Source organism: Pogoniulus pusillus, chromosome 31, assembly GCF_015220805.1.
Source record: "Pogoniulus pusillus isolate bPogPus1 chromosome 31, bPogPus1.pri, whole genome shotgun sequence".
NCBI lineage: Eukaryota > Metazoa > Chordata > Aves > Piciformes > Lybiidae > Pogoniulus > Pogoniulus pusillus.
The window spans coordinates 11,487,123-11,503,878 of record NC_087294.1 but is presented as its reverse complement, the minus strand read 5'-3'; the positions used below and the strand labels follow the sequence as shown (position 1 = coordinate 11,503,878).

General features: G+C 40.6%; 1 protein-coding gene across 10 annotated transcripts in view; it reads right to left on the bottom strand.

The window, feature by feature from the left end:
• EPHA7 (EPH receptor A7) overlaps positions 1-16,756 on the bottom strand; it is a 266,536-nt gene that overhangs the window by 248,757 nt on the left and 1,023 nt on the right. For 9 of the 10 annotated variants that reach the window (XR_010307952.1, XR_010307951.1, XR_010307950.1 and 6 more), the window contains exons 2-3: positions 12,965-13,029; positions 7,827-8,496 (exon numbers count right to left, since the gene is read on the bottom strand). Coding sequence is in view for 7 of the 10 variants with exons in the window: in XM_064169278.1 (XP_064025348.1) it covers positions 7,827-8,496; positions 12,965-13,029 (735 nt within the window). In the remaining 3 variants the exon portion in view is untranslated. Of the gene's footprint in view, positions 1-7,611; positions 7,740-7,826; positions 8,497-12,964; positions 13,030-16,756 lie in introns of those variants that run through there. The other variant, XM_064169284.1, reaches the window with a different exon arrangement.

Here is a 16,756-nt window from a genome sequence, read left to right as displayed (position 1 = left end):
AACTAAAGGAGAAATTACTAAGATTCTGTTCCATTTCATTGCTGGCTTTGTTTTCACTGCAAAATCTGTGCACAGCAGTGAATACGACACCAAAAAAAAATGCCAAACAAACAAACAAGTACAGCAAATTTACATTAGGAAACTGTTATTCAAAAAAAAAAACCCAAAACTCTAGCCAAATGCAAAAATGAACTTAATTTCTAGAGAGAGTAGGATCTGGGAAGAGGGGCAAAGAGTGGGGGGAAGGGAGGTGACAAGAACAGGAGGTGGAAAACAGAAAGAGCTTTACATTTGACTACGTTATCCAACAATCTCACTTCTAGAATCTAGGCTCCTGACTGCCCACCTGCATGTGCTATTTTATTGCTGTCACCTTTTCTGGAGCAAAACAACTAGTTCATTGGAAACTAAACCTGACAGTAGCCCTGCAGTTAATTCATAGTAGGGATCACTCTGATGGCATTATGGATCAGAAGCAGCTTTGTTCAGCTGCCTCCACTACTGGATCACTTCGGTTTAACATCACCTTAACTTGTCACATACCTTCACGTTACACTTAGGAGAGGATGCTGTATCACCAAAACTGTGACAGCCTATAATCAAACTAATTTAGCCACTTCAAGCAAAGGAGTCCTACAAAAGAAACCTGTATCATAGGACCAGAATGCAACCCTACAACAAATACTATAAAGCATCAAGACACCAGTCTCTTCAGGTGATGGGTCCTGAGCACTGAATAGACAAACCACTGTGTACTATTTAATCTGGAAATCACATTTCAAAGAGGAATCGTTTCACAGTAGACATAGCTCCTCAGCCCTTCTCTTCTGTGTCCATACATCTGAAAAACTGAAGGGCGTGAACAAAGTAGGTCAAAGAAACACAAAGTACCTAGTGAGACAGACAAATCTGTGAACACTACACAGAAAGGACGAGCAGTCAGAAATCTCTAGGGTAAAGGAGAGTCACAACATTCACAGAATCACAGAATTATTGAAGCTGGAATAAGCCTCTGAGCTCATCAAGTCCAGCCTATGACCTAACACCACATCGACCAGGCTATGGCACCAAGTGCCACATCCAATCTTTCCTTAAACATCTCCAGGGACAATGACTCCACCACCTCCCTGGGCAGTCTATTCCAGAGCCTAATCACCCTTTCCGTCAGGAAGTGCCTCCTAGCATCCAACTTAAACCTCTCCTGGCAAAGCCTCCAGACATGGTCTCTTGTCTTGTCACAAGTTGCCTGGGAGAAGAGCCTGACACCCATCAAACTACAACTAGGTAGGTGCAGAGTGTGATAAAGTCCTCCCTGAGTCTCCTCTTCTCCAGGCTCCCTCAGCCTCTCCTCATCAGGCTTTCCCTCCAGTCCCCTCCCCAGTCTCCTTGCTCTCCTCTAGGCCTGCTCAGTATCTTTCCTGCAGTGAGTGGCCCAGAGCTGCACACAGTGCTGGAGGTGAGGTCTCACCAGTGCTGAGCACAGGGACAGAATTACATCCCTAGTGCTGCTGGCCTCACTATTCCTGACACATCCCTAGTGCTGCTGGCCTCACTATTCCTGATGCATCCTTAGTGCTGCTGGCCTCACTATTCCTGATACAAGCCAAGATGCCAATGCCACCTGGGCACACTTCTGGGTCATGCCCAGCTGGCTGCCACTAAGCACTCCCAAGTCCCTCTCTGCCAGGCAGCTCTCCAGCCACTCATCCCCCAGTCTGTAGCACTGCATGGGGTTATTGTGGCCAAAACGTAGGTCTCCACACTTAGCCTTGTTAAACCTCATCGCGTTGACTTCAGCCCATTGACCCAGCCTGTCCAGGACTCTCTGAAGTGCCTTCCTACCTTCCAGCAGGTCAACTCTCCCCCCCCCAACTTCAAGTTTCTAGAAAACTCTAAAGGGGGCTAGAAGCAGAAATTATAGCTCTACATTTCAGACTAGAAATGCCTTCAGTATTCTTGAGCATCTAGATAAAAGGTCTTGTAGTGTATTTTTCTAAACCATGCAATGATCCTTTGGAAAGATATTTACAGGATTTTTTTTTTTTTAAATCAAATAGCTCCTCTGATGCTCTGTCTGGGACATGTTTAAATCTTTCTTCAAAAAAGAAGGGATAAAAAAAGTATTTAATATGTTAGGACATTAAAAGGGAAGGAGTTAGACACCCTCCTGCTAAACTTTCACTTGCTTCAGAGAAAATGACCAAGACTCAGTGATATCCTCATCCTCTGCTCTGGTTAAATTTGCTGAGAATAATTAAATTCTTGTCCCTAGAGTAATTTTGGAGGCAAATGGAAGAAAGGTAACCCTTCCTCAAAAAAGGAAACATTTAGAGTCCTGATGATATAAATGCCACTGGAAAGGTTTCCTACCACTTTTCCCCATCTCAATAAAACAAAGCATTTTCAAATTGAAAACGCAGGAATGTCAACATTCAATGTCAACATTGAGGTTACTCAAGCTGCAGGTCACCCACAGGTTTTGGGACACTACTTGGATTAAACTCGATGCTCAATTAGCAAAGATCTGCAACTTAGGCTTTTTAGGTGCATGGTAACATTTTTTTAGTGAAAACTTCATTCACATTCCTCTCTCAAATCGTTGCTCTCCAGTAATAAATTTGTGGCACATTATCTCCTAAGTGGAGTGATGTTTAAAAAACCAAACTAAACAAACAAACCAAGAAAAAAACCCAACACATAAAAAAAAAAAAAACACAACACCCAAACCAACCAAAAAAAAACCCTACAACCACATATACTTTGCCACAAATATGCCCAGCATAAGGCAAATTCAGTTTCTGGATCTGTTCTCAAGTAATATTTCAGCAAACCAAGAGATAACAACTTGTCCCAGTAAGAGAAAAAAAAAAAACAAAACAGAAAAGGAACAGATGCAGCTTGCAGCCTGGCACAGTGTGCAGCACACAACAGTTTGGAAAGAAAAGCCTGTAGCTCCATTTTTACCTCAACAGGACTAAAATGTACAAACAGTTATAATCCCCTCCCCGTTTTGAGGTGTCACAGCTCAGACCCAGCCAGCAGCCAAGCCCCATACAGCCACTCACAGAACCACCCCACCAGCAGCCCCAGTGGGATGGGAAGGAGAATCAGGAGAAAAAGGAAAAGCATCATGGGCTGAGATAAGGAGAATTTGCTTCGCAGAACAGCAAAAAGAGATGACAGCAATCAGGGAGAACAATAACACTAATTAAATCATACAGACAGGGAGCAATACGAAATCCAGCACTGGCCACAATGGCCTGGACACCTGATCCTGCTGCCACCCATGTCACAATCACCTGCTCAAACCGCCTTTGCTTGCCCAGCCAGCCCTTCCTTTATATAGCAGACATGACATCAGTATGGTATCAAATACCCCACTTGCTGATTCAGCTGCTGGTTCATCTTGGCTGGGGCCCCTCCCAGCTTCTTGTGGAGGGGGGAAAAAAAAAACCAAAACAAATCAAACCAAAATCTTAACCCTAGCATAACCAAATTCAGGACATGAGACCAATAGAACAACTGTTAATGCCAATTAGCACTAATATGGCATTATAAAATGTTTAACATTAAAATGCATCCACTTGGACTCCAATAATCTGTCTTATTTCTCAGTTCATCCATACTAAGAGATGCTTCCTACCTGCTGAAATATCACTGTACTGCTCCAGCTCAATAATTCTCTCCTTCCTCACCCTCAACTAACATGAAAGGGACAGGAAATACACTACACTAGTTCTCAAATAATTATTTGCTCCTTCAAATACCAGTCATTGATCACAGCATGCCCCTCACATACACAACATATTGACTGAACTCCACTGTGAGAACAAAAAAAATGGAAGTGAGACATATTAGGAGTCTACTACAACTACTAAGAACTTCTTTGTGGGTTTTTTTGTTTGTTTGTTTGGATTTTTTTCTGCCAGAATAGATGTTGGAAGTGTGTGATGCTGGAAGGACAGAATATTTCTAACTATCTTTTTGGCACCTGCCAGGTACCTTTCATGATAATACTTGGAAATATACAACTTCCACACTTAAGTATGATGTTACATACAAGCAGACGTAAGATCAAACTTGAGGAGATAAAGCCCTTGCACATAGCAAAAACATCTACAGTTCAAAGCTCATCTACTTTCCTCATGTTTTTTTCACCTTAAGATTTGCTTTAAGAGACAGCTGTGATCTCTCTGGAAGTTGGCTTTCTTATGTATGCATATTATCACAATAGATCACTGAGGTGGCATGGGCTCGTGTTACAAGTGTACATTTGAAAACAAAAACAAACAAACAAAACCTAATTAATTTGAAAGATCAAGCACTGAAGAAGGAATGCATAAGAGCTCCTTTTTCAGGTTATACATCTCACTGTTCACAGTTGTTTTCTTCCTTATCCTTCCCAGCATTACCAGTTACCTATATTCATGCAACAAGAAGAATAAGAAAGAAGAAGAAAGAAGAAGAAAGAAGAAGAAAGAAGAAGAAAGAAGAAGAAAGAAGAAGAAAGAAGAAGAAAGAAGAAGAAAGAAGAAGAAAGAAGAAGAAAGAAGAAGAAAGAAGGAGAAAGAAGGAGAAAGAAGAAGAAAGAAGAAGAAAGAAGAAGAAAGAAGAAGAAGAAGAAGAAGAAGAAGAAGAAGAAGAAGAAGAAGAAGAAGGAAGAAGAAGAAAAAGAAGAAAAAAAAAATCCCCTGGCAATACATCCAGTGCAGCTTTGTGTATAAATCAAAATCCAATTGTTTTAGTACCCAAAGTCATAAATTTTGCACACAGAAAAGAAGCTCAAGCAGGTACACATTCCTCAACCACAGCCAGCCAATCAAGTTAGCACAACACATAAAAATCCCTGCTGAGTTACAGGCTGAAGAGCTATTTGGAACTACATCACGGCTGTCCACTCCTACGTTTGCTACAATGCAGCCAGGAAAGGTATTATTCTGCAACTTTAAAAGACCTTCCTATTATGTCAGTTCAACTGAGCTTTAGGAAGCGTGAAAGAGGAACGACAGACTTCTGCCCATCCTGACAGAGCACAGTGCTTTCTGCCATGACTACTCCCAAAGAAGTCACACAGCATGCCAGGTACAAAGTATTTGCAGAAGTGAGCCCTCAGACAGGGTATCAAAGCACTGGGTTAAGGAAGCACACGCCAACTTGCTTCTGCTTGATCTGTTACACAGCTTGACAGTAACAGATAGCCAGTTGCATTAGTGTCAACGTTCAGATAAGTTTCTCTCAATATCTGTCACAAAAAACAGACGCTGTATCAGTGTGCCAGCTGTATTATCGGCCACTACATAGTTGATCATACTTAATAACATCCTCAAGCACAGACATGGCTAACAAGTACCACAGACGGCAATTACTACTGTGCGCTGCAGTCACTCAGATCCCTCTGACTCGGAGCTGCCAACAGCACACATTCGGCAAGTGCCTGCCTCCCACTTGCTCCCTCTCAAATGCACCGACTTGCCTCAATATGGAACCAGAGTTTGTTTTGAAACTCTTAACAGGAGGAAAAAAAGAATAAAAAAAATAAAAGAGAGGAAAAATACAATAAATGATCCCCTGGACCGTTTCCAGAGCCCTGTATTCTCTTCGTGATTGCTTTGGAAGCAAGCCAAAAGTGGGAAGTGTTGTTGCAAATGAGCACGCTACTGTACTCAAGCACAAGTTATCGTTTCGTTCTTTTGTCAATGCCAGTGCAGGCAGAAAGTAAGAAGCCTGTTTAACAAACAGGTTACTTGAATTCCAGTTACCAAACACCAATTGCCTCTATATCCACCGCCCCTCAAGCTCACTCAGCTCATGTCCTCCACCCACTTCCCAATGTACACTGCTTTCTTTTTTGACTATATTAGAGAAAATCAACTGAAATTAGTATATTAATTACATCAACCATAGCTAGGTCTGTAATCAAGAGCAAGTTTACTAAGAAAAAAAGTCAGTCCCTTCAAAAATACATTCAAACCCCTCAAAACAGGTTTCTATGGCACACACAGCACTTAATACTTTTAGCAGAGCTTTAATACAGTCGACTGAATGGTTTAGTGGGGAAAGTTTTCCACATTACAATTACTCCTAACGAACTCACCCTCCACAGTGTACAAACCCTCATCTCTTCCCAACAGAACAATGAAAGATTTGTGCAAGGCTACAAAGGTTTCAGCTCAGCTCCACTTACTTCACCTTGTACCAAATTTCCTCATAAAAACTTGTCAAGGACACAACTGTGGTTTTGACTGAAGACAAGTTATTAATAAGGGGTCTCACTTTATTTTAGGTCGTCTCTAATTCTCTGCAGATTTTGAAACCTTCACACAGAACATCTCATACTCAGTGAGTGCTGTCAGCTTTGTTTTTGAGAGTCTGTAGGTTTCTCCTCCTCACATATTTGTGGGATGTTTTCCACTTTTTGACTTACAACACTTCTCACTAATGAATAGCTGCCTATCTTGCTATAAGAATATAGTGATATATAACTTCTTGTGTTATATAATGATAGACCTGATGTTAAACAGCCATGAACATACCTGTCTTCAAACCAATTGCCGATTGTCCTGATTTTACTGTAAGCAAAGACACTGATATATCCTTTCTTACACGGAGCCAAAACGTCTTACACGTGTAGCCCCAGAGACAGCAATGCTAACAGAAGGTATAATTCTAAGCATATAAGACCTTTACAGAGAGAGTGGTGAAACACTGGAACAGCTGCCCAGGGAGGCTGCGGATGCTCCCTCCCTGGAGGTGTTCAAGGCCAAGTTGGATGAGGCTCTGAGTAACCTGTTCTAGTGGGAGATGTCCCTGCCTATGGTGGAGGGTTGAAAGTAGATGATCTTTGAGGTCCCTTCCAACCTAAACCATTCTATGATTCTAAGATAACTTAATCAGTCTGAATTAGAAAGCACAACTCATCAGTCTCTGATTTGCTAATTTTTTAAACTATTCACTATGATCCCATGGCAAGCCAAAAGGTGTGAGTTAGTTTTTTATTGAAGGGAAAATATTCTTTATCCTGAAGATCTGATGTTCTGTTTGAAATATCTATCTTGTGTTTGATTTTTCACACATTTAATACAAACTTCTGAGTTTTCATTCTTTGTGCATTTTTCCCATTCCTAATCACAGGATTCAGGATATCAGGGAGTGACAGGAGTAGGGGGAACAGAGCAAAGCTGGAGATGGGTAGGTTCAGGCTGGACACAAGGTGGAAGTTGTTCAGCATGAGAGCGGTGAGAGGCTGGAATGGGTTGCCCAGGGAAGTGGTTGAGGCCCCGTCTCTGGAGGTGTTTAAGGCCAGGCTGGATGAGGCTACAAGCAGCCTGATTTAGGGTAGGGTGTCCCTGCCTATGGCAGAGGGGTTGAAACTAGATAATCCTTGTAGTCCCTTCCAACTTCCTTGGTTTTAATTTCTTTGTAATTCTGTCACAGATCATGTGAAAGAGGAATATATTTAACTGCTCACGTCTGAGGTTATTGATAAAATACTCTGTAGTAGGTATGACTTGCTTAGCATCACCAAGAGGTATAGGCAACATCACCTTAAGAAGTTTAAAACATTATTCCTGAATCTGTATTTATACTTCACACAACTTTAACATTTCTTGGTTAAATTTAGTAATTGCACATGCAACTGCAGATTTCCATATCCAGAAGGGCTGAGTGGTTTAGATTAGCCACAGTGAAGTTTACAGATTGAAGATCCAAAAACTGTAGTAGTCTGATGACATATTTCTCTTGCAAAAAAAAAACCCAATAACAAATAAGCTGGTGGAACATGACCTATTAACACACATAGCACAGAAAGTTGCATGCTTACTTACGTTCACATGTGTCTCCTTTTTGCTGGTATCCTGCTTTGCAGATACATTTTCCAATAGGCACTAACCATTCTCCTTCTGCGCTACAGTGCATCTTCGGCGAGTTCTCCGCCTCCTCCTCCGCACTGCTGACACAAGTTCCTCGTACTTCAACTAAGGAGGAAAACTCTGAGCCAGTCACTGTGTCAGGAAAAATAGCTAAGTTCTCAATGATGGACCAGCACTTCTTGTAGTAGACTTTGACAGAGACCAAAGCAATGCAGGCCCCTACGTCCTGAAATGCAAGATAGAATCCTTTTTTGGACAAAGGTCCAATTTCTCTCACCTCTGTGTTAAGTTTCATTTTTCTCTCCCCAAGATCACCCTGGGTAAAACTTTCATCTGCTGCAATAGTGTCTATTTTTACATATTGGTTTTCTCGGATGTTCCTGCCAATGTCGTAGTCTGTTTCATAATAATACAGGTTAAAAGTTTCTTTACAAGTCCCCAGAACTCCAGGAAGACTGTTACAATCCCTCAGAGTGAATTTCAGTTCTACAAAAATCCTTTGTGCATTGCTTTTTGCAATCCAGTTAGTCCGCAGCCAGTTGTTTTGGTTTGATTCCATCACCTGGCATACCTGGTATGTCCGTATAGGAGTGTAGTTTTCATCCAATCCACTAATTTCTTCCCACTAAAACAATAACAAACAGTTAGTAATACAAAATAAGTATGCCACCAGACATAACTACTGTGTATATTAAAAGACTTCACACAATTCAAGTCTCCTCTTTTTTTAACAGTACAGTTTCATAAAAAGAAGGCTATTGTTAAAATACTCTCAAGTACTCAACTGAAGAAAAGACCTATTAATGCAGATGTGAGCTCTCTTTCCCTCCATCTGTTTCCCACATATAAACAACTTCCAAAAATCACAGGCAGAGCTGTAAAGGGGAACTTTCAGAAAAGATTGTTCAGCCTACCAAGTTCTGATTACACATTGGGACCCCAAACATTTCATTAAGGTCATGGTGGGTTTGGGTAAGCTGAGACTAGAAGGAAGCAGCTTTGCTTCCAGAGAAACCAAAAATCAGTAAAGTCTTAGAAGCTGAAAATGTTTGGTGCTACAGGACATAAAACTTGTGTAGATAAAACTTCTGGTGGAACTTTTCATTGCACAGAAAGCATGAGATCAGGTCCTGAAGCTTGAATGTCTAATGATTTTCCCTCCCTCCTATATGATGGAAGTGACATAGAGAAAGAAGGCAAGAGAAAATGGACAGAATTAAAAGTCCAAAAGCAATAAAGCTTGGTTGTCCCCCTTTTTGTTCGGTCTACTTTTCCTTTTGCTTGCAAGCCAAAGAAGGTAAGCAGGAGCTGCTCACCTCACATTTTGGTCAGGGCTGCATGCACGTTAAAAGGAACAAACCTCATGTAGCTGGGAGTTCAAATGAACCATGAGATTACAACATATGTAATTAAGGACAACCCACATGAATGAATATTCAGTGATTCAAAGCCTGGGTTTTGTTATTGTTCCCTCTCTTTAGGATACCAACTGTGTAACGAACTGGTAAGCCTGCGACAAGCCTATAGTCTTTAACGCTCTTCAGTGGCATGGGAATTTGTACTGGCAAAGGCAAACCTTCCACTGCAATCGACCAAGCAGATCTGCCCAGGTGTAACCAAAATAATATCTGTCACCTCTTTTCACATTTCTTGTAACATTTAATTCACTGCAGGAACTGCATCTGTAATAAATTAGGGGGGAGGTTGAGCTATCCTCACCCCTTGATATAGACAACCATGACTTCTCCCTATGGCACTTAGCCCTCTGGCCCTGTGTCAATAATGCACTTAAGATCATGCTTAAGATCAATGACAGTACTTATGAGATTAATGGTAAGCATATGCTTAAGTGCTTTGTGGGACTAGCATATTCTGCACCTCTGCAGGATGGAGCACCCGCTGACATTCCTTACACCGGTAACCAAGCATGGAAAGTACTGGCTTCCCAGACTAGGAACTGTGCAGTATACAGTACTTTGCAAACCTATTTGACAGCAAATGAGATCATTTCTGTGTTGGTGTACTGCTCCAAGAAAAAGCAGATGTGGCTGAATTGATGCTAGAAGTTATCACCACAAAATATATCACAGTAGCAGATGCTGAAATGCACAGAAGTTGAAAATATCAAGGCACATTTCAAAGACCTACAATTAATATAGATGTGGTGTGCATGGCATTATATCTCCATATGGTATTAAACCATCTAAATATATTATTAAATGCCCATGGAGTTAGCTGAACTGATTGCATATGGAATTGTATTACTCTCACAAGAGAAGAAAGTCTATCTTTGTAACAGATTTATTAGATTTGAATGAATGAGACTTTCCCCTTTCTATAAGAACTAGTACATAGAAGGAAAAGAAGGGGACCTTGGCTAAGGCTTTTGCCTCTGCAATACTGAAACACAAAACAAGAAGAAAAATATCCAACCAACCAAAAATCTCAAAACCCAGAAAACAAAACAAAAAAAAAAAGAATTAAAAAGAAGCACAAAGACAGCAAAAAGGGCATGAAGCCTAAAATTGTACTGATGTTTATATTCTCCATTTCACATTAGGTAGTGTTGGGGGGTTGGTTTTCTTTTGTTGTTCTGTTTGTTTTGGTTTTAAGTTAGTCTGAGGGATTTGTTTTCTTTATTTTTTATCTTGTGTAAACTGTTCTCCCTCAAAACACCAAGTCAGATTGTGCAGTAAAATATTCCAGTATCTTTGAAGTCTAACTCTAATGCACCACACAACTCGTTCAGGTTTTGATGTGGATTGTTCCATCAAAACAAATCCTTACCTCTCAAAACTAGAAAAAAAGAAAGCAAAACAAAAGTCAACAAACAAAGTATAGTTAAAAAAACAAACCATTTTTTGTAATACAACACAAATGAGTCTTCTTCCAGTTAAAAGTTTGCTCCATAAGGCTGGCTAATGTCAGAGATGCTTCCGCTACAGTCAAGTACAACAATACAAAACACTAAACTCAGAAAAGAAATCCTGCTGCAGGTTATACCTAGCATTAAACACTGAAGTCTGTCTTTTCATATTTTCCCAAAGCCATGAAGTATGATTTTCCCTAAATATAAAACCTTAAGGAAATATGATTCATGTAATCACAGAGTTCTTATTTCAAGTGGTCCATTGGAGGTATACCTGCTTTTCTGCTGGGGAAAACCCACACAAATACTTCAGGATATGTTTTACTTCAGGGTATGTTTTCACCTATGCTATCTAAGGTCATGTTTCATTAAAAACTTTTTAAAGGGAACAATTCTGTGATAGCTTTCACAGCAAGAAAATTCAACTTTCCTTTGTCTTGCTGCACCATATGGTGAAATACTTGCAATTCCACTTGAATGTTTCCTCTTTACTTGTTTCGGTATCTGGTATTTTAACTTATTAGCTACCTCGACAATGTTTGAGATGATAGTTAGATGTAACATTTGCAGTTGATTGAGGTATTTAATGAGTATCTGGCTGACACATTCCATAGTGTGATGATGCAATAGATTCTCTCAAAAAGATTTTCACTGTTTTTTTTTTTTTCTTTTTCTCATGTAATCTTTACTGCATAGTAGAAAATTCAGTAATTAGGACTAGAAAAAAACCCCCCACATTTATTTTCATAATCCCATTATTGAAATGGTATCTTTACATTAATCTATGGGCAACTATTTTTGAACATATTCACACATATGAATCCAGCCATTAGTTTAGATTCATTTTTAATTCCTGGTTGAAACTGGCTTCTACTTCTGAAAGTCATCTTTTACTATTTGTTGAAACTGACTCTACTTTCATCTTTCAGTACGCTGACATGTGTAACATGGGTTGACATGTCTTTCATTATCTACAGGTTAGCCTACTATAATTGCCATCAAGCTAATCTTTCAAACACCTCTGGTAAAGGCTTCAGTCAGTGCAAAACGCTAATGCCGAGGTTATTAGCCATCATATGCTTTGAGCTCCTGTTACATTCTTTCTGAAGTCCTTAGACTCATTTCCAGTTTATGCTTGTATTGATTTTACGATCTTGCTCTTAAAGAAAGACACTTTCAGATTTTCATTCTTCTTATTTAAAGGATTTGTTACACTTTTTATAACCCCACTCACACTTCACGCTCTTCTGGCTCCAGATTTCTTAACGCACTGAAGATTAAGGGCCTGATTCCCCAAGACCTTGCTCATGCAAAGAGCCACAATGGATTCAGCAAGACTGCTTCCATCAGTAAAAACTGTCTGTATAATTTATGATTTGTCAGATACTAAAGTGGGACTCGGCTAAGGTAGGACAATGTACTCACTATACTCTTCTAAAAGCATTCTTCCTCAAGGTTAGAGGTAGAAGGACTTATCCCACTTTGAATTCAGACTCAAAGCAGCATTTCACAACTTTACACACATAATAAATACAACAATAGCACTGATGTTTCTAAACTTCTTATTTTTCTTTTTTTTTTAATGATGTGCTTTACAATAGTACATTTCATGGAGTAACCATGAGATTAATTTGTAAGCAAACTGGAGGTGGCCTTAACCACATAATTTGTGCTTAGTTCCAGATATCAAACGCCACAAGACTTGGGGATGTTTCAAGTTTGGAATGTCATTTCAAACACATCTGCAGTATAAATGTTTTTATTTCAGAGCACTTCAATCTGTGCTATTCAATTACAAAGAAAACACTGTAAACAAATTTATGATCACCCATTATGCAGAAAATGAAAACCATATTTTTAGAAAGTTTCCACACAGAAGTAAATCTGTTGTTTCTAAATGAAGAAAGAAAAAGTGATTTAAAATATTGTGTCATAAATATACAGAGCTTTCTGATACAGCACAAAGGATTACACTACGAAACATATAGCTACTGAGAATATTTAGGTGGATTTCTAAAGAGATTCTTCCTTTTAAGTAGCTTGTACATTGTGCACTGTAACCTGAGGTACACTTCCTTCCATTCTAAAAATGAAAAAGCTGTAAACACTTGGTATGGCTGTTGAGAGAAATATGAGGGGGAGCCAGTTTAAAGCAAGTCTTTCAATTGCTTTGGTAAAATACCTACTCATCTTTAGGAACTTAATTTTCACTTGGAGTACATACCCCATTGGGAGGAGAGGAAATCCATTCCAACTCTGTCTGTTGTGCTTTAGAGTCCAGCAATATTACTAAAAAAGAAAAGAAAGGAAAAAAAGAATTTCCACTGTTTCTTAAATAGTGAGAAAATAAAACCACAGAGTAAAGTATGAATTTAAAGTGTGATTAAAAGACTTTTTTGTACAAAATAATATTTTTTCTTCATTTTATTATTAAAATGAATAGTTTTCTGCAACCACAACTGTTCATTTACCTGTAAACAGATGATTATATGACTATGTACCATCCACATATAAACAGATACACATAAATAATGTAATTGCTTAACTCAAAGTGTATTGTTTTTCTTAGTGTTCTAAAGTGTTACCAATTGGTCATTAAGATGCATGCTCCCTTCATGTCCTTTGTTGTAAGAAGGACATTTCCCACATGCTGGTTAATACAGTGACCTTAAACCAAGCAAATTCACATCAACATTTCAAGAGCTTTGCAAACTGATTTAGATGGGACTAGTCTGTACCGTACGAGGAACTGCACTGCAAAAGCAATGGTCTTTTGAGTTTGAAAGAGGAAAATAAAACATCCCTGAGGTGATAAAGTAGTAATTTTATAGACAAATGAAGACCAGGAATATAGAAAATAAAAGATGTTGCAATTTCCTCACACTTTACATGTACAAAATACTATACAGGCAGAATCATATGAATTCACTTTATGGTAATGGCTTACTGAAATCTTCATGTCATTATACTCCAGTGATGCTTCTATATAAAAAGACATCAGTTCCTAGTAGCACTGTAATAATTCAGCTAAATGTAACTCTGTCTCCAAAAGTGGCTAACCACAGCCTAATAAACCAATTCTTACATATTTGACACTACACACTGAAAGCTATACTACTGATGCTTTGTTACCCCCCAAACATACATTCCTATATATGCCTTATATTTCAGCTATAGTTATAAGCTCCTTTTTTAGCATATTATTATAAGTTTCAGTGAGATTTTCAAGCAATATATATATCAATCTGTGATGTCCTATCCTCTCCCCTCCCAACAAAAAAGAAAAAAGGTGAAAAAAATGAAAAAGCTTGATGTATGAAATACTTTCTTTCAAACAGCCAAAGCTGCAGAGTAATAAACCAGATAGCTAGGTTTGGTATACTTTGAAGATTACTTCTTCAAAGCTTCACATTTATTTCTATCTGATTAAATAAAAAGTACTATTTCTAATTTAAATTCTTTCCATATACTTTTAGCTACAAAGCTTGCTATAACTTTATACACAGCATTTACATGCTGCTATTTCAATGAATGATTTAAGTCTGTAACTTGAAGCAACTTCTGCCAGATTTTTTGGAAATAGATGCACTTCTTGCTTCAACACTTTCTCCTACTAGAATTTAACACAAAATTTCAGTGAATGAAAGATGAGATGACTGGAAAAGAAAAAAAAAAAAAGCTATTTAAAGGTTTATGCAGTAATATCTGGAACGTTAGCTTCCAGCCCTGTATTTCAGTAATAAAGCAGAATTACTCATTAAGCAAGTTTGATAGTCTTGCCCTAGAAAGATTATCTGCTTATTTCTTTAAGCTTGGATTCAAGGGGCTTAACTTTGTAACACTTTCTATAGAAAAGCAGGTGGTGTATGTGGCCGTTTGTTAAACAAGAACATTTGTAATGGGCCTGGAAAAAAAGGTACCAGGAAAAAATTTAACCATTTCGGCACCAACACAATATCCTATGGTTGCAATTCATTATACTTTTTTATTTGGCTGTAATTCTCCATCACACAGGCATGGGTGGGTACATCCCAGAAATAAGACATGGGAGAACAACCAAATCGACAAACACAGACTCTAGCTCTGCAAACAGCCCTTGCAAAGAAAACGTGGCGTTTCCTTGCAGCACTGAAAGTTAATGGGAAGAGCTTTTCAGACAAGCAGCTGGTACGCTCCTCCAAGCTCAGACCAAGCAGCCCCAGGAAGAGATGCGAGAGGACGGCAGCCGCGCATAGATGCGCACCAAGAGCCCGGACACGGAGTACACTGAGTGCACGGTCGCGGTCCCTCCATGGGGGCGTACAGAGCCGCGCTCTGCGCAGGGTGGGAGACGCCCCTCGGTGGGGTCTCGGTGACGGGACAGAGCGAGAAAGGACACGTACAGCCGGCGGGAGAAGCGCGGGGGTGCGGCTGCAGGGAAGGAGAACCACGGCGCAGGCGATCAGCCGCAGCCGTGCGCCCTCCCCGGGCGCGGTGCGGTGCGGCGCGCAGGGGGCCGCTCCTCCCCGCTAAGAGGTACCGGTATCGCGGTCAATCCCGCCACGCACACCCAGTCCGGCAGCCAGCGGCTTGGGGAAGGAGCGCCTAGGACAGCAGCCCTAGAAGGGAACTCCGAGGTCTCGCAGGGGTAGGACCTCCCCCGGGGGGAAGCAGACCGCAGCGCCCCCGTGTCTGCGTTCCTCCCGAGGGTCCCAGCCACGGCGCTGGCAGACGACTCCGCCGGTAGCGCGGCCACCCCTTGCTTGGAGAATCAGGTGGACCCTGCTTCGCTCCTGTCCAGTATCTCACCACGGCTTTTATTTCGCTACAGCAGGGAAACTGGGAAAACTTTTCAGCCTCTCATTCCCTTATCCCTCCTCCGTAGCCAGCAAGGATCGGTGGGAAACCACGCGGAGCTGCTACCCGCCACTGGCCTTTAGGCGAGGCTGGGAGCGAAGCTACAAAGTTACTTTTTTGGGTTTGTGTTGGTTTGGGAGAAGTTGGGTGTTGCTTTTTTTTTTTTTTTTTTTTTTTTTTTTTTTTTTTTTTTTTTTTTTTTCAATGGAGCTCTTGGGTTTGGGATTTTTTTTTTCTGGTTGGTCGTCTTTTTTTTTCCCTCCTCGCTCTTTTCTTCCGCGCGAGTTTTCTGTTCTTGCAGCAGGTAGCCACTATCAAGCCCTGACTGCCGCTCCCGACCCTCTTTTAGCTAGGTTGATTTCCCCAAAACATATATTCTATGTTTAGATGCATATTATATATATATATATTTATATACACACATATGTACACACATCCATACGAGCAAGCATGAGGCAGACTACCGCTGGGAGACACTGGCGCAGCCCTCATCGGAGCGCAATCCACAGGGCAGAGTGGGGCAGGCAGCCCGTACCCTTCCTTTCTGCCTGCCAGCTTGCCCAGCCCTTCTCCGCTCCCCATCATATACAACCACGCGTTAGTACTCCCCTTGTGGGGGTCTCTGTGCTTTACAGCCCCTCCAAATAAACTTTCGAAATGCTGCTAAGGAAAGGGTCTCTCCTCCCTTCTTCAACCTCGCCATCGCCGCCTTCTCTTAAGGGCAGAAGACATTTTAATTGAGATATTTATTTTTTTTAAAGCTCCAATTACAGGTTCAAAATGGTATTTTACTGCATGCAAGCGGTTTGTTGAAAAATATTGACGTATCCAGATGAAGGAGGAAATCCCCCAAATGCATGCATATGCAGACGCTGAAAAAAAAACCCTCACTCCCCCTTCCCTGTCGTGTGCCGACCGTGTCATCCCCTCCCGAAGATGGAGACGGACCTTCGCCTTTGGCTGTCAAACGCGAGCAGGGCGCTCCTTTAAATAATTTCGGATTTTCCCAGCGTGAGAGAACAGAATTCCAGGTGCACTTTGTGAACTGATTCCATACACCTCTAGCAGTATCTGATAGAAAACTGCCCGCTTCATCTTTGTGCGCGGGGAGAACATGTCCAAGGTTCGCTTTACAGAGATACCAACGTTAGATTGATGGGAATCGCGAAGCCCCGTTGTG